Genomic DNA, 27999 nt, shown 5'->3' on the forward strand with positions numbered 1-27999 from the left:
ACCAATCTGAGAACACTAGGCGAATTCTTACTGTTGCTATGACAACTTCGGGTGGGAGGGAGACACCTGGAGTTGGAGGTTACGCAACCCACTTAAGGGCTACCCACCCTCCCTCCCTCCCTCCACCGCACCCCAACAGTTAAACCTCCCCAGTAACCCTCACGGGTCGCGCTCTGGTACATACGGGGCCCCACCTCGACCATACACACATACACACACTTCCCTCTTCTCTACCTACCGACATCGTCACCATGACGCTGAGCGGACCAAACCGCTGAGGACACAAGCAGTCGCCTTTGAGGACGCCAGTACCTCAGCGGAGATGGGCGGGAGGGTGAGGAAGGACAAAACTAGCGATGGTGGGGTAGGATTCGCATTCTCCACACCAACCATGGTGTTGGGTACACGAAGCTCGGCTCTTTGTTAATCCATCGCTGTCTTCCTGCCCGGGGGTTTCGACTCCCGGCAGACTAGCCCTGGTACCATGCAGGTCTGCTAGAAGTGTGGGCGAGGTTATAGGAAGAGTGACGGACGTGCTGACGGTTCAGCAGCCCAGCCCCCCAGAGTTGGGAGATCGTAATAGGTGTATTTCGAGGGTTACCGCTCATCCGTAACCGGCTGGCACAGATGTTCTGTTGCGGGAGGCGAGCAGGGGCTTGGGGGTGCACAAGTGGGGTTGGGAGGACGTGCAGAGTCCTACGTTATCAAGACCTTGGGATGAGAGAGAGAGAGAGAGCAGGTGGGAAGGCCTGGGCACGAGGCCATCAGGCAATGAACCACAAATATATACGAGGTATTTGTCGCCCTTCTCAACGGGGGTATTATAATGGTTAATCCTCGTGTGGTTCGGCTCAACAAAGAGTCTACAGGAAGCAGTAGCAGCAGACAGGCGCGTGCTAGAGGGGCCAAGTCTTAAGGGGCACACGGTAACAGCACGCGTGACCAGCGGCAGACTCACCACCATTTAGAAATGGTGTTGGGGGGGATAGCAACATCACAGCGGACGGAAAGGCATAGTTCGAGAGGCGCGAGACCTGGACAGCTGATAAGGAGGACGATTTCCGACTCCACCACTGTGGTGGCTAAGGTGGTGGTGGAGGAGAAAGACACATCACGGGTACGAGAGCTGTACACCAAAGTGAGACGCATGAAACCGCTGTAAATGTGGAACAGCTGCTCACAAGTAGCTTCCTGGCTATTTAGAAAGCAAATTTTGTGACGTACATAATGTGTGGAGGATTTCAGTGTGTGGAGGACATTGATGTGTCCATGTTTACATGACCGCTGGGTGTTTGAACTGCCGTGGGATGAACATTAATAGTGGGGAAACGAGAGAGATTATATATAAAAAAAAAAAAGCAGGCGGGGAGAAACTGGATTGAATTTAATCACATAACTGCTTCCCCAATCCAAGATAATGTACATATCTGGATTAAGAGAACGAGATAATATGCTCAGCATGCCACAAAAGAACGAGTGATGATGAAGGAGGACGAGATCTGAACTACGAACGTGTGGATTCATCGGCATAAAAAGGGGCGAGAGGTTTTGAGTCAAGAAAAACGAAGTAGGTGATAAGATAGCACCCTGAGGGACATCGCCGTTGATAAGATTAAGTAGAAGTGCTGCTGCTGCTGCCCCATCAATGACTACCGCACCACACCAAATGGAGAGGAAGCTACGCATCAGAGGAACACTGGAGAAGCGAGGGAGGGGAAAGGCCGGAGAAAGAAAGCTTACAAAGCAAAGACGTGCGACACACCCTGTCAAATGCTTCAATCAGGGATGTCGCGGGTTATGCTACACCCTGTCAAATGCTTCATCAGGGATGTCGAGACTTATGCCACACCCTGTCACATCAGGGATGTCGAAGCTTAAGCCACACCTTGTCAAATGCTTCAGAGACGTCGAGGCTTATGCCACACCCTGTCAAATGCTTCAGAGACGTCGAGGCTTATGCCACACCCTGTCAAATGCTTCAGAGACGTCGAAGGGATACGACAAAAGATTCAACCAAGATCCTTGAGAGAGAGAGAGAGGAGGAAGACCATAGGCATGTCGCACGGGACAGACCACTACCGACCCTTGCCTCCTCCTCCTCCTCCCTCCCTGCGACAGCCATTAGCCGTCAAGCTCAAGTAGTTAACCCGTTCGCCTCAGGATATCACCGACATTCACATCCTGTACGACAAGGTCCAAGTGGAGAGCTTGCTTCCGACACACCGCCGTCGGACGCATGACGACAACACCACCCTTCTGGGTCTTGCTTTTCTGACCACTTTCGACGCTCACACGCCGTGTGTGTACACACATCACTCGCACCGTAATCCATTACAGATATCCTCCAGTGCCTGGTAGTCACTAAGTGATGGATTCAGATACACGCTGAAAACAATTATACAGCTCATCCACACGAGAGTTCGTGTGTACCAAGATGGTGGTGAGGTTCGAGGCTTAGACAGGGTGTCGTCTGTTTTACCCCCCACGCACCCCATAGCAATCACCCGCGCGCCTCCCCTCACCACCTTGGCTCTCCATCTTCCTCCAACCCATATCCTGCCATAGCGTTGCCACTACACCACGCCCATGTGTCCCTTATACTAGCCTGGATCCTTAGCAAACTAACACCCATATCGCCCGTGTGCAACCCTACCCACGTACTCATCCTCCTCCTCCCACACCCCATAGCGAGGGAGTTAGCCTTCGTAAATACTCTATCACACAAAGAAAACGACTTTGTTTACCATCTAGACCTCCTCCTGTATGTGTGCATTGACTTATGTTCCTCTCACGTCCGTACACTCAATACTCATCAAAAGCTTTGGGGAATATCATTACAAAACTCCTCGCCATGGTTTCTTTATCCAGCCATTTCCTGTCGCTAACCCACTGACCTGTGAAGTTCAGCTGGGGGCAACCAATGATCGTTTTCTATAATTCCAGTCAGAAATAAATTTTTGAGTTTCGCAATTCTACTTTGAAATTCCGGGTGACCTGACGTTCCTCCCGCCTTCACGTGACATTTTCAACCGTTTCTTTTCCTTGAAAAAAAAATTTGTGTGTATGACGATCGAAGTTATCGCACTCGACGGGTAAAATCGTCGTACTTAAAGGGTTAAGTTGACGTGCTCAATGGGTTAAGTCATCTTAGGCAAGGTGTCGAATGAATTTTTTTCCCCATATTATACTTAATTTTCAGCTCACGTCCAAGTCATAATCTAGTACCTTCAATCATGTACATATACACATTTCCTCCAAAACACACACATACGCACGCACCACACAAAGCCCATAACCACATTCTTCCCACTGCATCAGTAAGCCTTATGTATTCAAACCATTTACGACCTTGAAGCGCGATCCCCCCCAAAACCACCCCCCATGGAGCATCACACACACTGACTGCGCGCCCCACCTCTGCCCAAAACATTTTTAACGCGTCCATATTGATCATATTTCACAACCCCTTTCTGAACTGGTGGTTGGTATTACATATGCATCCCCGCCCACACAGCACGCCCATGGATAACTAAGCCCGCCCAGCCGCCCCTCCCCTCCCCGCCCACGGATATGGATGCCCCGTGCCGCCCAGACGCCCCTCGGGCCCACCCCACCAGCCAGCCGCCCCAAGATATGCCATAGGTCAATATACCACAGCGACGCCCAATAATCTGTCTGACAAGCGAGACGATGCTCTTGCGCGCGTCGCCGACCTGCATCTCAACCCGCGAAGAAACATGTTTATATTTATCTACATTTATCATCATCATCATGACTATGATTATCTAACCTCAAAACCACTCACCGGCCTATTGCAGTTTCCACACTGCACTCCGGGAAGGGAGCAGAATACGGTGGATTCCTTTAGAACGAGTTTCTAAAACATGATTGTAGTCTGGGTCACACCCTCGTCAAAGATGACTTCTAACCCTGTCCCCTAACACACACACACACACAACACACACACACACACACAGAAACAAACTTACCGCGACCGAATGCAAGTCAAGCAAGACCCATTCACCGCAGGTGTAACTTGAAATACGAGTGGGACCGGTAATACAAAGAGCTGGCCCGTGCCCAGCACACCCCCAAAACCAGTCAAGGGTATCGTCTGAAATACTGTCCCACCACAGCGTCCGAATTAAGTCTCAATTACATGGATCTAAGTCATTACAGTGGCCAAGGACTTTCAATAAAGTGTCTATCGCACGAAGGATTTCTTGTATCTATCTTCCACTGTCATACGATCTGCTGTGTTCTTGGACATTGCTGGATACTCCAGCGGGCCACGTCCCCTAGCGAGATGGAGCGTTCGTTCCCCAGCAACGTTGACCTTCGTGGTGGCACGTCCCTCCCTGCATGGCAGCACGTCCCTCCTCCTAGCCTGGCTGCACGTCTCCCATCATGGTGGCACGTCCCCCAGCATGGCAACACGTCCCCAAATCGTGATGACACGTTCCCCTGCATGGCAACACGTCCCCAATCGTGACACGTTCCCTCAGCCTAGAAAAAACACGTCTCCCATCGTGGTGGCACGTTCCCTCAGCATGGCAGCACGTCCTCAATCGCGGTGGTGGCAAGTTTCCAAAATCACTGCAGCTCTTTCTTCAGCGGTTCCCCAGCGTGGTGGGTAGGTTCCTTAGCAAGGCCAGAGTGGATTAAGAAGCTTGTAATGAACGTTCAATATCAAATTCCAACTCTCTCTAATTCACATCGTGCGAAAGGTCCCTAACTAAGAGGGACTGTATGGAGTAAATTAACCATCCATACGACAAATTTCACTGAAAAAAAAAAACACCCCCTCGCTGAGTTTTTACGTTCAACATCGAGGTGGAACTTTTACGTTCTTGTACGGCTGTAGACCACGAGGACCGACGTGAACGGCTCCCTCTCACATTAAGGTACAAGCCACCCTCTGAGCCAACCAACCCCATCCTGACCCACACACAAACGCGTGATAACCCCAGATAAACCCGACACAAGACGAGGGCTCACCTTAGTAACACAGGTGAGCACCACCACCCTCACTCCCTCATCCTCCTCGCATCCTCCCAGCAGCTCGATTTAACATTGCATCCCCGTCTCCTCTACACTCTCAGTTAACATAGCACCCTCGTCACCTCTACACTCCAGTTAACATAGCACCCTCGTCCCCTCTACACTCCAGTTAACATAGCACCCTCGTCACCTCTACACTCCAGATAACACAGCAACCTCATCCCCTCTTACACAACACAAATGTTCACCTCATCCACACACAGAGCATCCCCCTGTCTTCTGACGCAACACAAGAGATTCAACCCAGCATAACATAGCATTCTCGACCCCTCTTCCAACACACAAGGTTTACCAGGATAAAAAAAAAAAAAAAAACTGTTCGACTTAAAAGTGAACACTGCTATCAATTCACACCAGATACATCAAAAAAAAAAAATACTTTTTCAAGGGCATGGGACTGTGAGCTCGCGATCACCCGGGAGGAGAAAATAATATAACTTGTCCCCCTCCTCCTCCTCCTCCTCGCACCTCACCTTGCACGGCCCTCGAACACCTGCGTCTTGATGACGGGCCTTTAACTAATAAGCAGCATGAACTTCCGCTCGTCGTCTGGGAAAATCCCTCCTCGACTCTGCCTTGGCCTCAAGCAACGGGTCGCCACTCCACCATCCAAGCTCCAGGCTTCGGTAACCCCCACGGCGTCGTCCCTCCAAACCCCCGCCGACGCACACATGCCTCCCATCCCAACCCTGCCCTTACCTTCCACGCCAGACAACCAATAAGGCTACATCACCCCGTCAGGCCAACACACACACACACACACACACACACACACACACACACACACACACACACACACACACACAGCCTCAGGGCTCATACAATGACAAACACCACATACGTTTTCTTCCATCAAACTACAGTAACTATTTTTTTTTTCTACTCCCAAACCCAACGTTTATATCCTTTCAACAAAACTACAACTCCAAAAATTTTCTTAAGTATCAAACATCATAACTGCTGGAAAACGGTACCACCTGGTGGTTGTGACCAGTCTTGTCCAGCTGGTCCATGGCAAACCCACCTTCACACAGGTGGACACCACAGCACCAGCTCGCGACAATGATACGAGGCTACACACAGTTACCAATGTAATCTACACATCTCTACATCAGCCATTGTATCCATACGATCTACTACTACTACTACTATTACTTACTCTACCAACGCTATCTCAATATAGTGGCCCACTATACACAAGACCGTGTGGATCATCCCTCAACAGCGACTGCATACGGTCACACTCCCTCTCTCTCTCTCTCTGTAAATGGGTTCTTGACCAGGACGGTGGCAGGGGTATAACTGACGGGGTTAGAAACGACTCCTCCTTACATAGCTTGCTCCCGCCAACCTCCTCACTATGTGCCCATTTACACAGAGTGGGGGCCCCCGCTGGCGGCCCCATCAACTACCCCTATACACAAATATAGCCCCGCCAACTACCCCTCTACATGGTAGCCCCGCCAACTACCCCTCTACATGGTAGCCCCGCCAACTACCCCTCTACATGGTAGCCCCGCCAACGACCCCTCTACATGGTAGCCCCGCCAACGACCCCTCTACATGGTAGCCCCGTTAACCACAACTCTCTATACAAAAGAACAACCCCGCCAACTACCCCTTGACATGGTAGCCCCACCGCAACTAACCTCTCTACAGATGAACGGCCTCGCTCTATACCCTTTCTATACAGCAACAACCCCGACACCTACTCCTCTATACCGCTACCTAAGCCTATAACAACCCCACCCTCACCCGCCTTCCTTCCCACCCCAGCAAACCAACCCCCTAATTCTGCTACTGATATAGTTAAATCTAACCCCACACAAAAATCTCAAGACCGACTTGGCTAACCCAGCAACAGCTGTCATACTCCGAACAGTAGCCCAAAATGAGTAAACGAGGTCCCTTATCCTCCCACCCATATGTGTTGATGCAGCGAACGGGGTAGGCTGGCACCCCACCATATCCCTTCACAACTTGCCCAACACATGTAGAAGGAATGGGCAACCACCCCCCTGGGTTAGCTCGATTTGGGCAACCCCCAGGGGATGACAGGGCAAGGGGTAACCTTGGGTCGACTCTGTATGGAGATGGGCTGGTCTGGACCACCCATCTCAGCATGGACAAAGGTTTTCTGGCTGCAGTGGTCTACGTCGAGTGACTGAAGCTACGAGGTCGGGTCATCTCGTTGGGTCGATATGCTAGGCTTCCTAACACATTTAAGTTATTCTCTTAAGTGTTAAGTAAAGGAACTTTTACGATCAGTTATTTAAGTGTTAAGTAAAGAAACTTTTACGATCAGTGTCTTAATGAGCCCCAGTGTTACATTAATCCCTAGCTGCTGATAACAAAGCTACTATGACAAAAGGGCCAATCACTGGTGAAGACAGGGTCGTTTAGCGCCCTTTCCCACCCTAGAGTGCGAGGGTACGACGCTTGGGTACCATGGGTTAAGGCCAAGCCATCACATCCATGGAGGGGAGTACCCCTTCTGTGGTGTTCAAGGGTCGTACCGTCGTCCTCGAAGGGAGGTCGTTCTGTCGTATTCATGGGGTGGGGGATGTTGAAGTAAAGTGATGCATCTGGTGTTCGTAAATAGTTTCCATTTCTCTTCCCCCCAGTCTCGTCCTCCACAGGCAGGAGAGAGATGAGGGAGATGGACAGCCATCAATCGTCTCCTCCTGCTGCTACTCCAGCAGGCAGCTCTTCGCTCTCCTTCACAGTCACTTTCCCCCCAACCCCAAGTGGTGCACTTGGTGCACAATCTACATACCCTTGGGTCGCTCACGTTATCCAAATCCAGCGATCCTCCACGTCAATCATCAGGCTTCTATACACCAGATAGGGCATCCCAACAACATACACGTCAACTACCCTTCAACTACTATTTACTTGACCCTTCACCCCTATCATCTACCCGTCTACAAGCAAAACAGCCCCAGCAAAACTACCCACTAAAAGCAAAAGCCCTCCACCACTCTACCCCTATCTACAACAGCTTCCACCAACTACCCCCTCTCTACACAAGAGCCTCCACCAATTATACCACCTATTGATAATAGTAATACGCCTCCACCAATTACCCTACTTTATACATAGCAAAATGCCTCCACCAACTACACCCATCTACATAGCAACAGGCCCCTGTCAACTACTACCCCTCTCTACACTGTAGCTACCCCTTCTACACCAATAGCCACACCCTTCCCTTCCCACCCTAACTGTACAGGACAGTAGCTTCTACCAGCTCCTCACCCTACACTCATGCCCCCTAGCTACACTCCGCCTGCAAGACGCTACACACACACACACCATCTACAATCTCCCTAAACTACACCCATATAGGCAACCCTTTACCTTACGTACACCCACACACACACACATACGCGGGTACTTACCTCGAGCTGCGTTTGGTCTGCTGTGGCGTCGCCGTTGGGGGCCGTGGTTTTTTCAGCCACCTCTTCAATGGTCTCTACGGGCTTCGCCTCCTCCAGTTTGACAGGGGCGTCATCCGGGAGCTCCTTGATCTTCACTTCCGTTTCTGCGTTGCCATTCTTCTTGGGGCTGGACTGAATGTCGTGGGATTTCTTGGAGTGTCGGATACCCATTGTGTTGCCTGTGTGGGTGTGTGTTGGTTTGTTTCAACTGTCAAGGAAGAGAATAACGAATTATCAAAAAATAAGAAAAATCAAAAGAAAATCAATAATTCCAATGTCTTTAATCAATTTTGGCGGCTTAAATTAATTAAAAGAACCCTAATGGTCTATCACAAACACAAGCAAAGACACACTACTTTTATTGAATCAAATAATAATCAATCATGGTTGTCTCATGCAATAGATACAAAAACACACAAAACATGAATTAATTTCAGCTCCTCGGTCGTCTGGAGGTCGACCTTATAAGGCCGAACGATTACAGGAAGACCGAAGGACAAGACGAAAATAGTTCCAGTTCCGCTGTTCGACGAAGGAAAGCGGTCATAATGACCCATCCTCGTGTGGCTGGCTTTCCACACACAAACTATGGGAAGCAAGAGCCAGACGCGCGGTGTAGGTCCAGATGGTAAGGCCTCAGGAACACACACACACACACACAATCTCATGAGAACAGTGAAACGACTAACCACAGTCGCACATTTACCTCCAGAGCACGACGGCACAATGGACAAGCACGAAGGTACGGCCCTCCCGCCTGTATACGTCGTGACCTTCACCCTGGCCATCACGGATCACGAAAGACGACGCCTTCATGACCTTAGGGTCGTCGTTACCCGACACGCTCAGGGGGTCGTACCGTCGTGCTCAAGAGAGGTTGAAGTGATACGGCTAATCAACGCCAAGTCAGCATACTGCACAGGGACGGGAGCTTATCCAACACCGGCCTAGTGACTGGTCTCTCTCTCTCTCTCTCTCTCTCTCTCTCTCTCTCTCTCTCTCTCTCTCTCTCTCTCTCTCTCTCTCTCTCGGTTTATTAAGTCATGCGAGATTAGTCATGAGCTTAGAATACATCAAGATCCCCTTAGTCCCCCCAGAGGATTAACAATGTACAGACGCAGAGCTGTGGAAGAGGAGGATGGAGGAGGAGGGGCGACGTGGCGAGGCGATGGAACAGGACGGAATACAAGGAAGGAGATGGGAGGAGGAGGGAAATGGATAGCAGGGGGAAGAGGGTGGTGGGGGGTTTTTTAAGGCGTCAACTGGGGATAGGAAGAGGCGAGGCAGGAGGCCAAGAGGTGAGGCAAGGGGAACAATGGGCCATATGCGACGTAGAGGAGGAACAGGACAAGCGACAGTGAGGCGGTGTACGAGGGAGGGAAGAGCCGGGTTGGTGGTGTGGGACAGAGAAGGACAGCAGCAGCAGCAATAGACGGGTGTTGGTGTGGTGTGGTGTGGTGGTGGTGGATCGGGCAGGGCCGGTGTCAGACTGCCCCTTGAATAATGGAAACGTAGGCGAGCAGAGGCCACCTCTGATTCAAGGGGCAACACCCTCACAAAGGAGACGACTGCCACCGCCCCAGCAGCACCCCTTCTCCCACCACCACCTCCTCCTGACGAAGTCATCAGCACACACACCCCACACACACACACACACACACTATTTTCGTCTACCAAGCTGTAATACCCTTCGGGCTGTTTTCTTTAATATACCTACAGTTAAATGCTTTATTTCTTTTTTTAAGTGTGTTGCCCAGAACTTTATTTTTTCCCCCTTGGCTTCATTACTTTATATTCCTCTTACTTCATAATGAGGACAATTATTTCATTTAACTCCACTTAACTGCTTTCACAGTCTCCCCCGAGTGTTTCCACGATCAACGAACATATTAGGGCAAATGATAGGACTAAATGCTCAACGTGCCTACCCAGCCCATATAATACGATCCGTGGAGCATGAATCTCACACACACACACACACACACACACACACACAGTCTTGTCTAAAGAATCTAAGATGGAAAGAAGAGGAGTACTAGGCCTGCTGGTTGGCAGCTCCTATTCACACACATACACCCAATATCACTCATCATGCATTCATACTTTTAAGACTGATTTGTCTTCATGTTTTACAATGTTATATTTAACCAAGGAAACTACAAATGTGTAAAACAGTAAACTGAACAAATACTTTCACTTAAATGGACCTCACTCGGGTACCAAGTTATACGCATGGAATATCCTTATGCACCATCACCCAAAAGCCACATTCATCAATTACCAATAACATGGTAAACCTCGTTTGATGCTCGGGAGAGACAGTCTCCACACAGAGGGTAGGTCCTAAACTTTTGCTGTGCCATCAGCCAACAGCTTTTCAGGAGAAGAATCGCCCTCATCATCATTACACCGTAACTCGCTGGACAGTAAAATGCCACAGAGGCAGACAGACGATGCGACTCATTCCCTTCCGTTTCGCGCGCGTGTGGTGACAATTTATCACAGCCTGTGATAACGGGAGCTCCTAAGAGGCACCCTGCTTTGTTAACGGGTAAGGTCAAATATCCAACATTTCGTCTTAAAAGGTTTCAGAGCTGGACTACCCTAATCATACAGAAATCATATACACACACGCCACAACTCCTGGATTACCAAACACATTTGACACCTTTCAAGAACACCCACTGGGCAGAGAAGGGCGACGAATTCTAATATACCCAATCTAACTACCTCTCTCTCCTCGCTAGTCAAGTACAACATTAATCTAGAGCTTGTATCTAGGAACATAGATACAACGTGGTACCTTAATGCAGACTTTAAAATTATCTTTATATAAACAAATGGAGCAACCAGCTCCACACGCGCACACACACACTTACAAGCTTCGACTGAGAAAGAATATGAAAACTGAGGGAGGAGATTAGAGTAACGACAGATAGTGAAAAAAAAAATCTGGTGAGGTAAAATATATCAAACAGCAAGACGCAATACACTCCCACTACACAACACTGCAGACTTTCCCCCCTCGCGTCTATTTCAAGTTACTTGTCACACTTAGAAAAGTAAAAGAATAGTTTCAGATTGGCAGAGTGTAAAGTACAGACACACAAAGAAAAATCGATATCTAATAACCTAAAAGGTATAGAATATCTTTTTTTTACCCTCACGCATTTACAGAATAGAGTATAAAACTCCCAAGCATCTACTTCGCACTCGTAAACACATTTCAATACGATTTCTCTGGGGAATAAGTACGTTGCGAAGGGGGAGGAGACACCTGCTGGCTGGCTGGCAACGCTCTTCTGAAACCCAGGATACAGACTTGGGTCATCTGTCTGTATTCCTGTATTCTCATTACAGATTCATAATTTAAATCTATCATTCAAATCTATCATTGTTTGTACTTGTGTAAATATATATATATATATATATATATATATATATATATATATATATATATATATATATAAAGTTGACTTAGGAGTCTCCGAATTTGGCCACGAAGGCCATTTTTTGCCATTTTCGTATGACTACAACAGTCACCCGTTGTTCATCATCCCAGCAGCATGGGGTTGGCCAGCGTAGCAACAACAGATCACAACAGAAGCAACAGGCTGCTAAACAAGTTTGCAAGTTGCCGAGAGGGGAAGGAGAAGGGAGGGGGAAAACGAACGGGGGGGGGGGCAACTACGCAGGGTGGTTAAGTTGGTTAAGTCATAACCTCAAATCGAGTAAGTTTAAAATAAACGCATCTCTTTTTTTAGGTGTTAAGATCATTGGTACATAAGATATATATATATATATATATATATATATATATATATATATATATATATATATACCCTTCCACTAGGAGGGAGGGAAATCTCAGATGCAATCCACACACCAACCATCTGATGGGAAATGGAGGTAGGAGGAAGGGTGTGCGCTCCAGGGGAAAGGAGGGAGGTGTGTGTGTGTGTGTGTGTGTGTGTGTGTGTGTGTGTGTGTGTGTTCGTTCTGACGCACAGAGAAGGCAAACCCCGCAACTCCCTCACTCCTAAGCTGTTGTAAACATATCCATGTTAATCCAGCGTTCAGCGTGCTAAATTTTCCAGCCATGTCACACCTCCTCCTCCTCCTCCTCCTCTTGCTGTGGGTCGGGATCGCTACCTACAACGCTAAACCACAACACATGTCAGATGGGAAATCTTATTCCTTCACAACTAGAGAGCACTGACCGCTCTAACTAGGAGGGAGATCTCTTACAATCGCATGCGACGAACAAGCCTTTACGTAATGAACAGAACCCGTTCAGCAAGACTGTATAGATACGAAGGCAAACGTGTGTCTGACCCCCCTACCATTCAGATTGGGGTCAAAAGGACAGCTTAACCATATGTAAACCGTGCACTCAACCTCGAAGGGCATTTAGCACAAGTCCTTTACCTCAGACAAATATATATACGCATGCGTCTCTTGCACTTTACCCATTGTTACATAATCCTAGGCTACGACATGGGTTATGCAGGTTATACTTGTATAAACTCGCGAGCAGTTGTATACAAGCCTTAATGTTATATAATCCCTACAGCATAAACGACAAAGCATACCAGTTCATGTTATGTACTTCAGACAATAGCTGTACATGTTATGTACTTGAGGGAGGACCAGTGCTTGTTATGTACTTCAGGGAATACCACGTCATGTACTTCTGGGAATACCAGTACATGTGCACTTCAGGAAATACCACTAAATATGTACTTCATAGTATACCAGTACATGTAATGTACGTGGAGGTAACGGAGCCTAAAACCTGTCACACAGCAATACGGCACATCCAGTGTGGTGCACCAAGCAAAACTATTATTTCCCCTAATAATTCGATTCCAAGGAGCCAAAGCGTTCGGAAACTCTCTCACGCAGCTCGCGACCTCTCGCACGTAACCAACACGTATACACCATCAAAAACCGACGTTATATATATATATATATATATATATATATATAGATATAGATATATTGGAAAGGATCACAATTTTTCGCGTGATCAAGATGTTCCTATGTATATCAACTGACTGTTAAATTCCTCTCTTGTCTCTCCCCTGATGATGTGATTATTACACGAAAGTGCACTTGGGAACTTTTCGTGTTTCATTTTCCCCGTGGACTCATAGGAATATATATATATATATATATATATATATATATATATATATATATATATATATATATATATATATACTGCAGGTCAGTGGTGCACGTAATCTAGTATATGCATAAAACTATAGGAAAATTAAACACGAAGATCCCAAGTGCACTTTCGTGTAATGATCACATCGTCTGGGAAGAAACAAGAATCAGATACAAGACGTGGAACAGTTAGTTGCGATACAAGTAATAATCACATCGTCAGAGGAGATAAGAGAGAGAGACAAGACGTAGGACCTTCAGTTGATAATTAAGAAAGAGACTTAAGTAGCTACGACGCCTTTGTCTAAGACGCCATTGGTAAACGAGCGTTACCGGATGGTGGTAGTGTTCGGGTCTGGCATCATGCCTGTCACTAGATTTTATGACAGCCATGATTATCAGACCCGAACACAACACAACACAAAACATTCCAAACAACAACATCCGGTAACGCTTGTTTACCAAAGGCGTCTTAGATACGTCTCTTCCTTAATTATCAACTGAATGTTCTACGTCTCCTCTCTCTCTCTCTCTCTCTCTCTCTCTCTCTCTCTCTCTCTCTCTCTCTCTCTCTCTCTCATCTTCTCTGACGATGTGATCATTACACGAAAATGCACTTGGGAATATGTTCGCGCTCTTGCACGTCATTCAGATGACGCAGGTGGCCATCAGTAGAGTGGTAACAGGATGATCCAAGCGCTCTCGTGTTTTTCACACAACTTCTCAGAAAAGGGAGTCACTCATGTTACCCCCTGGAGATGTGACGAACACAGAGGTTCATATATCATCCAATCTTATGTTCCCGGAGCTAGGTAGGTAGCCCCCACAACCACCATTACAGACCAAGACAGTACAGGTTCTCCAAAGATGGTTTCTCTCCACACCAAGTATTATCAGTGTTTACATCAAGGCATCACCAGTTTACATCAAGTTTTATCTGCGTTTACAAGGTATAAGTACACCAAGTTTTATCAGTGTTTACAGCGTTTTATCCGGGTTTACACTAAGTTTTCAGTGTTTATACCAAGTCTCATCTGTTTACACCAAGTTTTAGAGTTTACACCAAGTTTTATCAGTGTTTACAGCGTTTTATCCGGGTTTACACTACGTTTCAACAGTGTTTATACGAAGTCTCATCTGTTTACACTAAGTTTTTATCAGTTTACACCAAGTTTTTCCAGTTTCCCCTCAGTTTACAACTACCAAAACCAATTCTGCCAGAGTTCACGAGTGTCTTGCGTTCACAAACCACGAATCGCGCCACAATACTGTTAACGTCTCCTCCCTTAAGACGAAGGTGGGGGAAAAGGAGCATTATAGATATCTATAATGCCTATTTGGGAGCATTATAGATATCTATAATGCCTATTTGGGAGCATTATAGATATCTATAATGCCTATTTGGGAGCATTATAGATATCTATAATGCCTATTTGGGAGCATTACAGATATCTATAATGCCTATTTGGGAGCATTACAGATATCTATAATGCCTATTTGGGAGCATTATAGATATCTATAATGCCTATTTGGGAGCATTACAGACATCTATCATGCTTATTTGGGAGCATAATAGATATCTTTAATGCCTATTTGGGAGCATATCTATAATGCCTATTTGGGAGCCTAATAGATATCTATAATGCCTATTTGGGAGCATTACAGACATCTATCATGCTTATTTGGAACCATTATATGTATCTATAATACCTAGTCAACACTACAGGGAGGGGAGGAAGTAAAAAAAAAAAAATAAGCCTTGAGCTTTCTTCTTTCGGAACCGGTTTTTGGTCAATACTTAAGAACCGATTCTTTTGAACCCTCCCACTTGGTGCAGCTAACCTTCAAATTCCTCCTGGGGGGGGAAACCGGTTTCGCGTTGGCCAATAACGTCCTGTTGGGCCTCTCTATTCCCATGGGAGGAAATTAATTTTCACAGCCTGGTCATCTAGGCCTACCCATCACTTCGAAAGGGACAAGAACCCACCACTTCGTAAAAGACTTAAGAACCCATCATCACTTCGAAAAAGACGAAGAACCCATCATCACTTCGAAAAAGACGAAGACCCATCACTTCGAAAAAGACTAAGAACCCATCATCACTTCGAGAAAGACGAAGACCCATCATCACTTCGAAAAAGACTAAGAACCCATCATCACTTCGAGAAAGACGAAGAACCCATCATCACTTCGAGAAAGACGAAGAACCCATCATCACTTCGAGAAAGACAAGAACCCATCACTCCGTAAAAGACTAAAAACCCATTACTTCGAAAAAACTAAGAGCCCATCACTTCGAAAAAGACTAAGAACCCATCATCACTTCGTAAAAGACTAAGAACACATTACTTCGAAAAAGACGAAGAACTCATCATCACTTCGAAAAAGACGAATAACCCATCATCACTTCGAAAAAGACAAGAACCCATCATCACTTCGAAAAAGACAAGAACCCATCACTTCGAAAAAGACCAAGAACCCATCACTTCGAAAAAGACCAAGAACCCATCACTTCGAAAACTGCAAACTTCGCAACGCCTTGTACATGTGATTAAACCACTATCTGTTGCAGACACATGGAATGGTTAGCAGATAAACCTGCTGAAAGGGGGGGAGGGGATGCCACGGGACCTCGAACAGCTGTAGCACACACACACAAAAAAGGAGTCGAAGCGCCGCTTCCGCGTTGATTACATGCCATCAACCAGGATCGACCAGTCTCATCAACCCACCCAGCCTCAACCACCCAGAATCTGGGGGATGAATCACCCAGACAACATTCCTCAACAAGCAAATAATGCCTTGTTTGCCTCCAGACATGTCGTCGTGGCTGTAAAACTCTGACAAGCAAAGCACAGCCAAGGGATGGCCAAAGGTGGTTGGTGCACGACGGGGTTAACTTTATAAGGTGGCCACGACCTTCAAAAGGTCGCCGCCGTTTACATAAAAAGCCGCCGGGGACTGGTAGCGCAAAGGGGGGAACTTACGAAGGTCATAGACTCACAAGCGAAGCCAGCCACAAGCAAAGGCAGGGGCACGGCCCCAAGCATGGTCAACCCGGGGCAACGTACCCAGGCACTCGTTAAAAGCCCCAACTTATCATAACTATCATTACTATTGTCTATCATTATTACTATCATTATTATCGACTATCATAAGACTAGATCGACAGACACTACCTCCTCCTCCTCCACCACTCCAACCACAATCCACCGAAGGAGCGGATGTGTTCCACAATATACATGAGGGAGGGCGCGTTATGCCACCAGCATACCCCGGCTCCTGACTCCTCACACACACACACACCATCAAGCTCCGGCTCCTGCCTGCCTGCCTCCTCCTCCTACACACACACACACACACACACACACACACACACACACACACACACACAGCCAGACCCAGTCAGGAAATGCCGACTACGTACCCTCGTTCGCCACCTGAGTAGCCTCGGTGTATGTGATTCACACAGTTCCGGGGAATCGCTTGATAACAACAACAGGTCGCCCACTCAGCCTGCCAACACGAGAGCCATGACGATGTTTAAACGAGGCAGTTGAAGCAACTCGAAACAACTCTCAAGTACGACAGGTTACGACCCCTTGCGTGCGACGGTGGCGACCCCTTGCGTGCGACGGGGGCGATCCCTTGCGTGCGACGGTGGCGACCCCTTGCGTGCGACGGTGGTTACTACCTTTGGTCAGGCCTTCGAAATGACCCTTTGTAAGGATCGAGTCTCTATGCCACGCTAGCATATCTGAGGATCATCCCGCGTCGTGGTCAAGGGTCGTGCCCCCGTGGCCAAGGATCGTGTCGTCGTGCTCAAGGGTCATACCAGCTTTGTTCAAGAGATTTTGTATCCATATTACCCTGTCTATTCCTCCACATAATCGACTCTTGGGTAGGAAACTCCACATAACACCATTATCTCCGGTGCATAAGGCACACCTCCCCGAATCAAAGGCAGATCTAAGTACGAAGATTTTGATTTTTAGACGCTGGTTTTTGCAGTGTGTACCCCATGCTCATCCAGCGAGTTGGTAGCGCAAAAGGATTACAGAGGTCACAAAGGGTTTCTGTCACAACCCAGGGGACGCAGCATTCATTACGTCACCACACAGGCTTTCATACAGTCATCCACTAAATACGAAACCTTGATATGACTGCTGGCAATACAGTATGGTGCCATTTCTAGCGGGGATCTGTGTGGACATACTCAAAAAAAAAAAAAAAAGCACATACTTTCTTCACAACTATCACACCAACAGTAACGCCCTCAGAAAGCACTGGTACCATACGACAGGCAAGAGAACCCACAGGGAGGCGGGTGCCTTGCGGGACGAAGAAAAACTCTCCCCTCCCTCCTCAACTTAAGTGTGTGACCCAACCGGAGGCAAGTGAGGGCCAAGGAACATCTGGGTGAGCTTGAGAGAGAGCAGTAGCAGCAGCAGTAACCCTCAGTCCCCCCCCACGTAACCAGCCGTCGTGACGCACTGGTCTTGCCGGATATTGGCCGACACCTCACGACAGGTCTGGGTCTCCGTCGCCATGTCTGATCTCACCCACCCTCACAGCCCAAGAGGCACGGAAGGAGCGACGTGAGAATTAACCAGCTTGAATGGCATTAGCGCCACCCACGGACACCATGAGTCAATACAACGCGCACGGAATAAATAGGATGAACGAGAGAGTACATGTGAACTAGAGTATAATATACCACTTATAAAGTTGACTTCTAACAAGTTGTGAATTCAGCGAGACCTAAAATGACAAGACTGGAACAATTTTTAATCCCACGAGAGAACGACAGTACGGGTTTAAACAGCGATTTAATCGGCCGGCAACACAGTATCCAATTCTAAAGCTCACTGTGTTTATTGTGGACATCCATTCTCGTAAAGCAACATTTGTTGTTGACAATCAGCTATGGTGATAAGACGACCTTAGATCCATCGTAAGGTATAAGTAAGGCAAGGTCCCATACCCAGCTAAGGGGGGCTATTAAAAACCATCAGAAAGTACATGTAAGGTAAAGATCCGGTCTTAAATGAGGGGGTAGAAGGCTTCCTACACCATCACAAAATATATACGCAAGGCGAGAAATGTTAAGATTCGAACCGATTTCACGTCCGGCAATGACCAACCGGAAACCCTTCGCCCACACGAACACGTCTTCGCCCACATCCACCACACTAGTACACTCGACGCCTACTATCATGGCCACTCCACGATATGCCATCATTTCCGGAGGCGCGGGGACTGAAGGCTCGCCGCGCCCCCTGACCCCTGCCTGGTACTTGGGTCTTCCCACTATCAAGGGGCAGGAAGTGTAGACTTGCCCTTGCAACTCTGCCCTTCAGTAAGGGCCCTTCACTAAGGGCCCTTCACTATCCGGCCTTCTTGGGAAAAAATGAATAAATCAGCTTTTTTTTTTCCCCTGGCGTTTTCGTAATCATATAATACATTAAAAGGAATACCGATCTTAGTCTAAAAAAAACCAACCACATACAAATTGCTGTGTTAGGCTAAATGACATTACGTGGGATGTGCTTTCCCGATATCAAAAGCAACAAATTAACTCGGGAAACTGAAATGACACATGCAAAAGACGAAGAAAATATAAACAAATCGTCCCAGTGAATAAATCCATAGACTTAGACAAGCAAAAGACGAAGAAAATATAAACAAATCGTCCCAGTGTATAAATCCATAGACCTAAATCATCTAATAATCATCCGAAATACTTTTCCAAATCGTGGACATGTTGCCACCACCCGAGAAAAGAAAAAACCTGGAGACCCCCCGAGAATATTACGAGGAGGAGTAGCTCACTGTATGAAAAGTACACGTTACAACGGGGGTGAATATGTCTCGACATTGTTAGGTGGCGTAAAATGTAAAGTGATCGTATCACCCAGCCACCACCGCTCTACCGTAAAATGTATATCCCTCTTCTACGAAATACATATGAATACATATATATAAAAATGTACCCCATTAGAGAGAATGGGATCGTCCCATTTTCCTTTCGTAACAGGAATACCCTTCCCCTTACTCCATTTTCGTTACGTAACGGGGAAAAAAAAAAGCAACCAAACTGTCTAAAATGCTAGCCTAAACACCAAAGGGAGTGTCGAATTTCCCATGGAAATCTCAAAGGGGTTACCGGAGACTCGCACGATAAAAACCAGTAAAAAGAACAAAAGGGAAAAAAAGAGGAAAAAGAGGGAAAAAGAGAAAAAAAGAGGGCAAAAAGAGAAAAGAGGGAAAAAGAGAAAAAAAGAGGGAAAAAAAGGAAGAGGAATCTAAACACATCGTCCATTATATTTCTCGACTCCTGGTTAAAAAAGCCAGGCCAAAAACAACGCCACACGTAGATATACGCAACTTTCCCCCCCCCCCCTTTTTTTTTCAGCATGAAGTGAAAAAAAAATATAACAGACTGTGAAGACCAATCTATGTCAGTAAACATTGTACAGCGTTTAATAGAAAAGGTTTTTAGGATTCTCTCTCTCTCTCTCTCTCTCTCTCTCTCTCTCTCTCTCTCTCTCTCTCTCTCTCTCTCTCTCAGGCGAGGGGTGCAAGTGCGGTGGTAGGATGTGTGGCAGACGAGTCGAGACGAGGAGGAGGTGGTAGATGTCCCTCGCTGTGGTGGTGGTGGTCCGTCACAGAGCACTCATCACAGCCACAGGTGGATACGAACCCCCGTTGTGCTTGCTTGGTCCTTCCCCGAGAGTGTGTTTGCGTATCCAAGAGCGTCTTCACTACCACCCACCACCACCACCACAATCTACCACCACAACCTCCACCACTACCACCATGATGACCCAGCCAGACGAGGGTGTTTTTCACTTGCTACTATTTCTTAAACAAAATTCGCAACTCCCCCTCCCACTCATCCACCTACACCCACCCACACCCACACACATCTATCCCCCACCCACCCACACACACACACAAACCTATCCCCCACCCACACATACACACACACCTATCCCCCCTACCCACTCACCACCCAACCACAAACACAACCCGGTTGTGATAAACCCCATCATAATAATACGTCATATTCCAGTTACTCAATCCCACAAAAAAATATAGTTCTAATCTCATTTTTTTCTGTCAACATCAGAAACCATCTCAAAAGGTTTCAACCCTCTGAACCCGAGGTACTGTGAACACACGCCAGGGGAGAAGCCAAGGTGCCGTGGATAGGCTGAAATTAAAGCAAGCAGGAGGAGGAGGAGGAGGAGAGGAGAAGGAGAAGCAGGAGGAGGAGCAGCAGCAGGAGAGGGCCACACTCCTGCGCTCATTAATTACGCATCCACCACGACGGGTATGACTTCGTTGGCTGGTTCCACCTGTACTGGTCTTCCAAGGGAAAACACGCGATGGTAGTTTACACACCCCCCGTGTCTGAAATCTGAAAAAGGTGGACGATAATAAACGACAGGTGTAATAGTGTGTGTGAGAGAGGGAATTATAAAGTGTCGTTTCTTCCATCGCCTGACATGGCTTCGATGAACGAGACCTGGAGTCAGAGAGAAAGAGAGAGAGAGAGAGAGAGAGAGAGAGAGAGAGAGAGAGAGAGAGAGACAGACAGACAGACAGACAGAGTGCAAGGGAAGATCAACGTAAGGTGAAAGAAGTGGTCCAGCTAGTTGGAGGGGGGGGGGGGGGGCGTCTTTTAATACGTCCATGAAGTTCAATTCACACATGGACGCCAAAGCTGCCGCTAAAGTTCATCAGGTTCACTTGACCTTAAGGAAGGCCAGGAGTCACCCAAGTTCAAGGCGGTCCTCCAGGCCGAGCAATGGAAGCCATGGCTCACCAAGTTTCAAGTTCACTTGACCATGAACGCCAAGGTTCGGTCCCCCCTCCTCCCTCCTCCTCCCGTAATTCGTCATGTTCACTTGAACACGAAGGCCAGAGAACACCCCAAAACCCCACCCTTCCCCCCCCCCAAAAAAAAAAATCGAAGTTCACTTGAACACGAAGGCCAGACCCCACCCTCCAAATTCACTTGAACACGCGAGGCCAGAACCCACTCTCCAAGTTCACTTGAAGAAGGAGGCCAGAGAACCACCCCCCACCCATCGAAGTTCACTTGAACACAAAGGCCAGACCCCACCCTCCAAGTCCACTTGAACATGAAGGCCAGACCCCACCTTCCAAGTCCACTTGAACATAAAGAATAGAGAGAACACCCCCCCCCCCCCCAACATCCCAACCGTGGCGCGCGCGCGCGCACACACACACACACACACACACACACACACACACACATCCCCCCCTTCCCCCACCTATAAAAGATAAGTTGAACGTTAACCACTGCGTCATGGGGAAAGAAAAACATAAGCGTGTAATTGCCTTAATTACAGGCACCAGAAGCATCAGTCATCCTCTGCTAACGACCCAACCACCCACTGTTAGCCCTGGGAAATACCATTCTCGTCACGCGTGTCGGGAGCTACGTACAACAGGAGATGAACGTGTTTGCGAACGAGGCCATATCATTTCTTCGTCTGTTCCCCGGCGCTACCACGCCAACGAGGGAAACGGCGAACAAGTATGAAAGAAAGATGGGGAAAATAGTCGTTAAAATACTACTGTAAATTCGTAATCACATAAATGGACTTTTTGGGAACTTGACAATGAACCATTTCAATTTTCTTCCAAAAATTATATATATATATATATATATATATATATATATATATATATATATATATATTTTTTTTTTTTTTTTTTTCTTTCAAACTATTCGCCATTTCCCGCGATAGCGAGGTAGCGTTAGGAACAGAGGACTGGGCCTTTTTTGGAATATCCTCACCTGGCCCCCTCTGTTCCTCCTTTTGGAAAATTAAAAAAAAAAATGAGAGGGGAGGATTTCCAGCCCCCCGCTCCCTCCCCTTTCAGTCGCCTTCTACGACACGCAGGGAATACGTGGGAAGTATTCTTAATCCCCTATCCCCTATATAAATTCGTTAATACAACGAAAGATTATCTTAATTCTAATTAATCATCCTGGATACGAACACACCACAAATCGGTACCCCCATGTCATTAATAGCAGTCGAGGGAATTGACTAAATTAGTATAAAAACCAAACCCATTTCCTGAAAAAAAAAAAAAAAAACTATACCCCCTAGTGTTACCAGGATCATATTAGGAGAAAAAAAATCAAATTTAAAACGGAACAATGAACTCGGCTTCCACCACGAGAGAGAGAGAGAGAGAGAGAGAGAGAGAGAGAGAGAGAGAGAGAGAGAGACAGAGAGAGAGAGAGAGAGACAGAGAGAGAGAGAGAGAGAGAGAGAGAGACAGAGAGAGAGAGAGAGACAGAGAGAGAGAGACAGAGAGAGAGAGACAGAGAGAGAGAGAGAGAGAGAGAGAGAGAGAGAGAGACGACAAAAACGGTCGTTTTTTTCAACGGCTCTTCCAGCGGCGTAACAGGCAGGGAGGAAGCCAATTAGTCGCGCGCGCGTCGCGTCCCCCCCCCTTAACCTACACGACCACCACTCGTTTCCTTCCGGCAGCGTGGCTCCACACGACGGCCAACGAACGACCTGTCGTGTCGCTGGCTCGACGGAACACTCCCTACTACATCCTCTCCCACCACATGTTACCCCTCCGCGACCTGTCGTCTTAAAAAAGTGTTTTGGAGGAGGAGGAGGAGGACGCTAATGATCCACGACCTGTCGTCCCTGTGGCTCATGACCTGTCGTCGTACCAGGACAAGGACCATCCACGCGATCCACGACCTGTCGTCACTACAGACCACCCCTTGTAATCCACATGTCACTACAAACCACGGACCACCCTTGTGGTCCACGACCTGTCGTCACTACAGACCACAGACCAACCTTCGTGGTCCACGACCTATCGTCTATACATGGGAGGGACCACTACAGTAACACCACACTTTCCATTTCAGCCCTAGATCCCCCGTCCAGTAGCAGGATACATCATACACACAGGATACTTCATACTTATGCATACGTATGTATACATCAACCTACGTTACGCATACGAGCGTCGTTTCAGCCCCAGGAATCTTACTTTATACATTAGCCATTTACGTTACGTCTGGGAGCGTTACGTGGGCGGGTAACGGCGAAGCTACCTCTCAGAACACGTCACTGAGGTAAGACTGTAGTCACACTAGGCTTGTGACCTTGACTCAGACTTTCACTCGTGTAACGGGCCAGGATGTAACACCAACCTCGTCTTCCCCACTAAGTTACGTCCAAGGTAACAATCTGTAACAGCTCAGCGGCTTGGTAACGGAAGGTATAAAGCCTTGTCTTACCAAGGCCAAGCTGATAAGTCCCTAGTAACACTTTGTAACACGTCAGCGGCCGAGAAGGTAACGGGGCAAGACATGACAATTACTGTGACATTAACGCATCTCCAAATACATAAGCGCGACTCGTTGAATTCATGACGGTACAAATCCACTTATGGCAGTACAAATCCACAAGACCAAAACGTTACAAAAAAAAAACTACAGAAAATAAAGAAAATTTACCTAAACTACTACTTAAAAAGGAAAATCTAATCAAGACTTAAAAACATTAAGGTTTTATACGAGGGAACACAAAACACAACGGAGCTTTTAACAGCAGACTAGCCACTTCTTGCACCTTCCTAACGAGCGGGTGTAATAAGCAACTTATGACAAAAGGCGAACAATACCTCCTTCTTCCCACGGGAAGAAAATACAGGTTTTAACACCACGATTTTCGACCCTCAGAGCGCCACCACTCCCCTTCTTATCCCCTTGTAAGTAAAACAAGGCTAAACTGCACGGCGACAAAACCAAACGAGTTATCAGACCTCCTGGCTTCATAATTAAACAGACTACATAGCCTTCCCATATTAATTACAAACCCTGAACCTTTCACTTAAACTGCCAGCGAGAATCATTACCACGTAAACATAAAAATCATCCAACACTTTTACGTGTCAAGATGATTACGGTGTCTATTTTTAACAGCGAATAATCATGTTTACCATCCCCCCCCTTTAACGAGTCCACAGCCTGTTGCCGGCCCTTAACCAGTCTGATGACGCATTATGCATTGCATGACGTAAGCTTTACATAACACACACACACACACACACACACACACACACGGGTTCGATTCCAAGTGGAAGACGTGAAGGCGTTTCGCCTTCGCGACACCACTTGCCAAAGGTTGATGGGGGGGTCGTGTGTTCAATCCAGCCTTCCCTCAAACGTGCCATATTTGTGTCGTGTTCTTTCTTATAGAACCGACAATGTGTTCCGTCAATGTGGCCTTCTATCAAGCCTACAGCGACAGCTACTGCCACACGCTCTACTACTACCAGGGAAGCTAAATTAAGCTTAAATCAATAACCGCCACCACACCACCAGCAGTCACAAGCCCAAAGCTAAAGCAATAACCATCACCACCAATCTAAAGCTAAAACCAATAACCATCACCAACCATCTAAAGCTAAACCAATAACCATCACCAGGCTAAAGCTAAACCAACAACCATTCCCAAAACTCAAAAGCTAAACGAACAACCATCCCCAAATCTCAAAGCTAAACCAAAAACCATCACGAACCATCTCAAGCTAAACCAATACCCATCACGAACCATCTAAAGCTAAACCAATACCCATCACGAACCATCTGAAACCCCATTATATCATACAGTGGCAAGAGGACGATGAGGGTGTTCAACGAGGTGGCAGCCCAACCCATTCACAGTGAGACTTCCTTGGCAATGGTCTTTCTTCGTTTTGAAGATGAAAAAAAATATAGATAACTGGATATCATGGATATCTATATCTATCCTGCCTGCCAACAAGGAATTCGCGTAGCAACAAACTAGGAACATAACACCATTTTGTTTATATCTTTTTTTTTTTTTGTCTCATAGTGCACACGCCACGATGGTTCTGGGGGTCTTCTACCCTCCAGAGCGGGGTCTGGGACCTTACCTAACCTTACGATGGTTTCGGAGGTCTTCTACCCTCCACAGCTGGGTCTGGGACCTTACGTAACCTTGCGATGGTTTCGGAGGCCTTTACCCTCCACAGCTGGGTCTGGGACCTTACCTTCCCTTACGTATACCTTACGATGGTTTGGGAGGTCTTCTACCCTCCACAGCTGGGTCTGGGACCTTACGTAACCTTGCGATGGTTTTGGAGGCCTTTACCCTCCTCAGCTGGGTCTGGGACCTTACCTTACCTTACATATACCTTACGATGGTTTAGGAGGTCTTCTACCCCCCACAGCTGGGTCAGGGACCTTACCTTACCTTACGTATACCTTACGATGGTTTGGGAGGTCTTCTGCCCTCCACAGCTGGGTGTGGGACCTTACCTTACGTATACCTTACGATGGTTTGGGAGGTCTTCTACCCCCCACACAGCTGGGTCAGGGACCTTACCTTACCTTACGTATACCTTACGATGGTTTCGGTCTTCTAACCTACCCTACACTCCCACCATGGTCTAAGACTAAAGCAGTTGCGTTCTTCCACGACGAACAAAGCTTACGTCTTTAGACCCAGGCAGGGATCAGGCTATACCTGACTACCGCCGAGAATATAATAGCCTTCGATACATATTCTAACACAGCACTGTTCCTACCACCTCCGCCGGAGCGCCACCAGCGCACCACAGGAGTGGGAGCACGGAAGAGGAACACTCAAAAAGATATTTGTTCCGTTATTGCTCCTTTACGGTTACTGAGGCCTTGTCACGGGGCAAAACGTGCTATCAACCACGGTGACTGGAGGGTTTTTCCTGGTATCGTGTACCTTCGACAAAGCACGTAGTCCTCGACTCCCGTCAGCTCATGTACGACAGAGCGAGTGGAAATACAATTCAAGCAGTCACAAAATTGAAATCACTACCCACCCTGGCTTGAATAGATTACAGCTACCGACATTAGGGGCACGAGAAGCTGGTGGAGACTCCCAAAAAAGAAAGAGAACTTACAAATTGTTCTTTCAGTTGGTGTGAAACGCGGACGAAGCCACCTGTATTATAACAGGTCCAGCTTTGGTTACTCCACAGCGAGGTGCTGTCGCTAACCTGCCAAGGTGTAGAACCCAAAATATCAAAAACAACTTCCCCGTCACTTTCAAGCGATAGACTCTGCATCTTACAGATAGATATTTTACGAGTTCGAATAAAAAAAAAGAGTAAACACGTTCCATAGCAAAATCAAGTTAACTCAAGGAACTATTCTACTTAGCGTAGTGTCTGGTAAATAGAGACGTCTCTTACATTTTCTACACACGGCTAGACCCCCCCCCCTCAACCATTACGAATAATTAAGTAGCCCACGGCCCTAAAATGGTAATTATATGGCCCGTATTTCAAAAGGGAACTTGAAGTATACCTAATGAATTAATGAAATGCGATTTTTCAGCCTTGGATTCGGTACGGCCACCGACCGACCCTCTCGCCGCCCCACCTCCTCAACCCACCACCAGCACCTCTTGATCTGTGCCACCACCGCCAACACCAGCTCTCTCGGGGGAAAGACTTCCGTGCTGTCTTTCCTCTTCTCATTCAGGCTCTTGGAGGCCACGTCAAGCATGAGCCAGCTAGTGTGTTCGCCACACGGTCTTGCAAACCTCAGCGTCCGCCCTAGTTGGTTGCGCTAATGCTCGACTAATACCTGTGACTTGCACTCGCTCACACACACACACACACACACCTCTGCTTCCTCCAAGGCTCCGTCGACCGCCTCTCACTCTCCACACACACACACAAACACACACACACACTCCCTAAGTCTCTCTCTCTCTCTCTCTCTCTCTCTCTCTCTCTCTCTCTCTCTCAATTCTTCCCTCCTCTATCATACACTTTCCTCTCCCTACTCTCTTAATTCAGTCACTGTTACACCGCTTTTCTCACCACCACGAGATAGCATGATTGACAGTGCCGCGCGATCAGTGGTGCGACCGACACAAAAGACTCTGTGAGCAGTTGTAGACCTAACTTGGGGAATGAGAGGGAGAGGGAAGGGGAGGAAAATTACGTCGACATTTTGCCAAAGGGCAAAGTATAATACGTAACGCTCCCTCCCGCGGAGAAATCCTGGTTAAGAAGAAAGTGTCATACAAATTACGTGCTTTTTTTTTTAAGTGGTGAGAGAGAGAGAGAGAGAGAGAGAGAGAGAGAGAGAGAGAGAGAGAGAGAGAGAGAGAGAATCAAACACCTCGAGCTGTGGACCAGGCCCTTCTTACCAAGGGAGCGTGGTGACAGGGTTGAGTGTGGTGGGGGATACAGAATAGCCCCTGAAAAACAAAAGGCGCATATGTAAAGTACGTAC

At 47.3% G+C, this 27999-nt stretch overlaps 1 protein-coding gene across 1 annotated transcript in view; it reads right to left on the minus strand.

Annotated features, from left to right (window-relative positions):
* The window catches only part of LOC139760268 (uncharacterized), a 302578-nt gene that overhangs the window by 258920 nt on the left and 15659 nt on the right, over positions 1–27999 (minus strand). The window contains exon 2 of the mRNA XM_071683223.1: positions 8463–8709. Coding sequence (XP_071539324.1) covers positions 8463–8672 — 210 coding nt within the window. The 5' untranslated portion in view covers positions 8673–8709. The remainder of the gene's footprint in view (positions 1–8462; positions 8710–27999) is intronic.

Source organism: Panulirus ornatus, chromosome 36 (genome assembly GCF_036320965.1).
Source record: "Panulirus ornatus isolate Po-2019 chromosome 36, ASM3632096v1, whole genome shotgun sequence".
In the NCBI taxonomy this organism is placed as follows: Eukaryota; Metazoa; Arthropoda; class Malacostraca; order Decapoda; family Palinuridae; genus Panulirus; species Panulirus ornatus.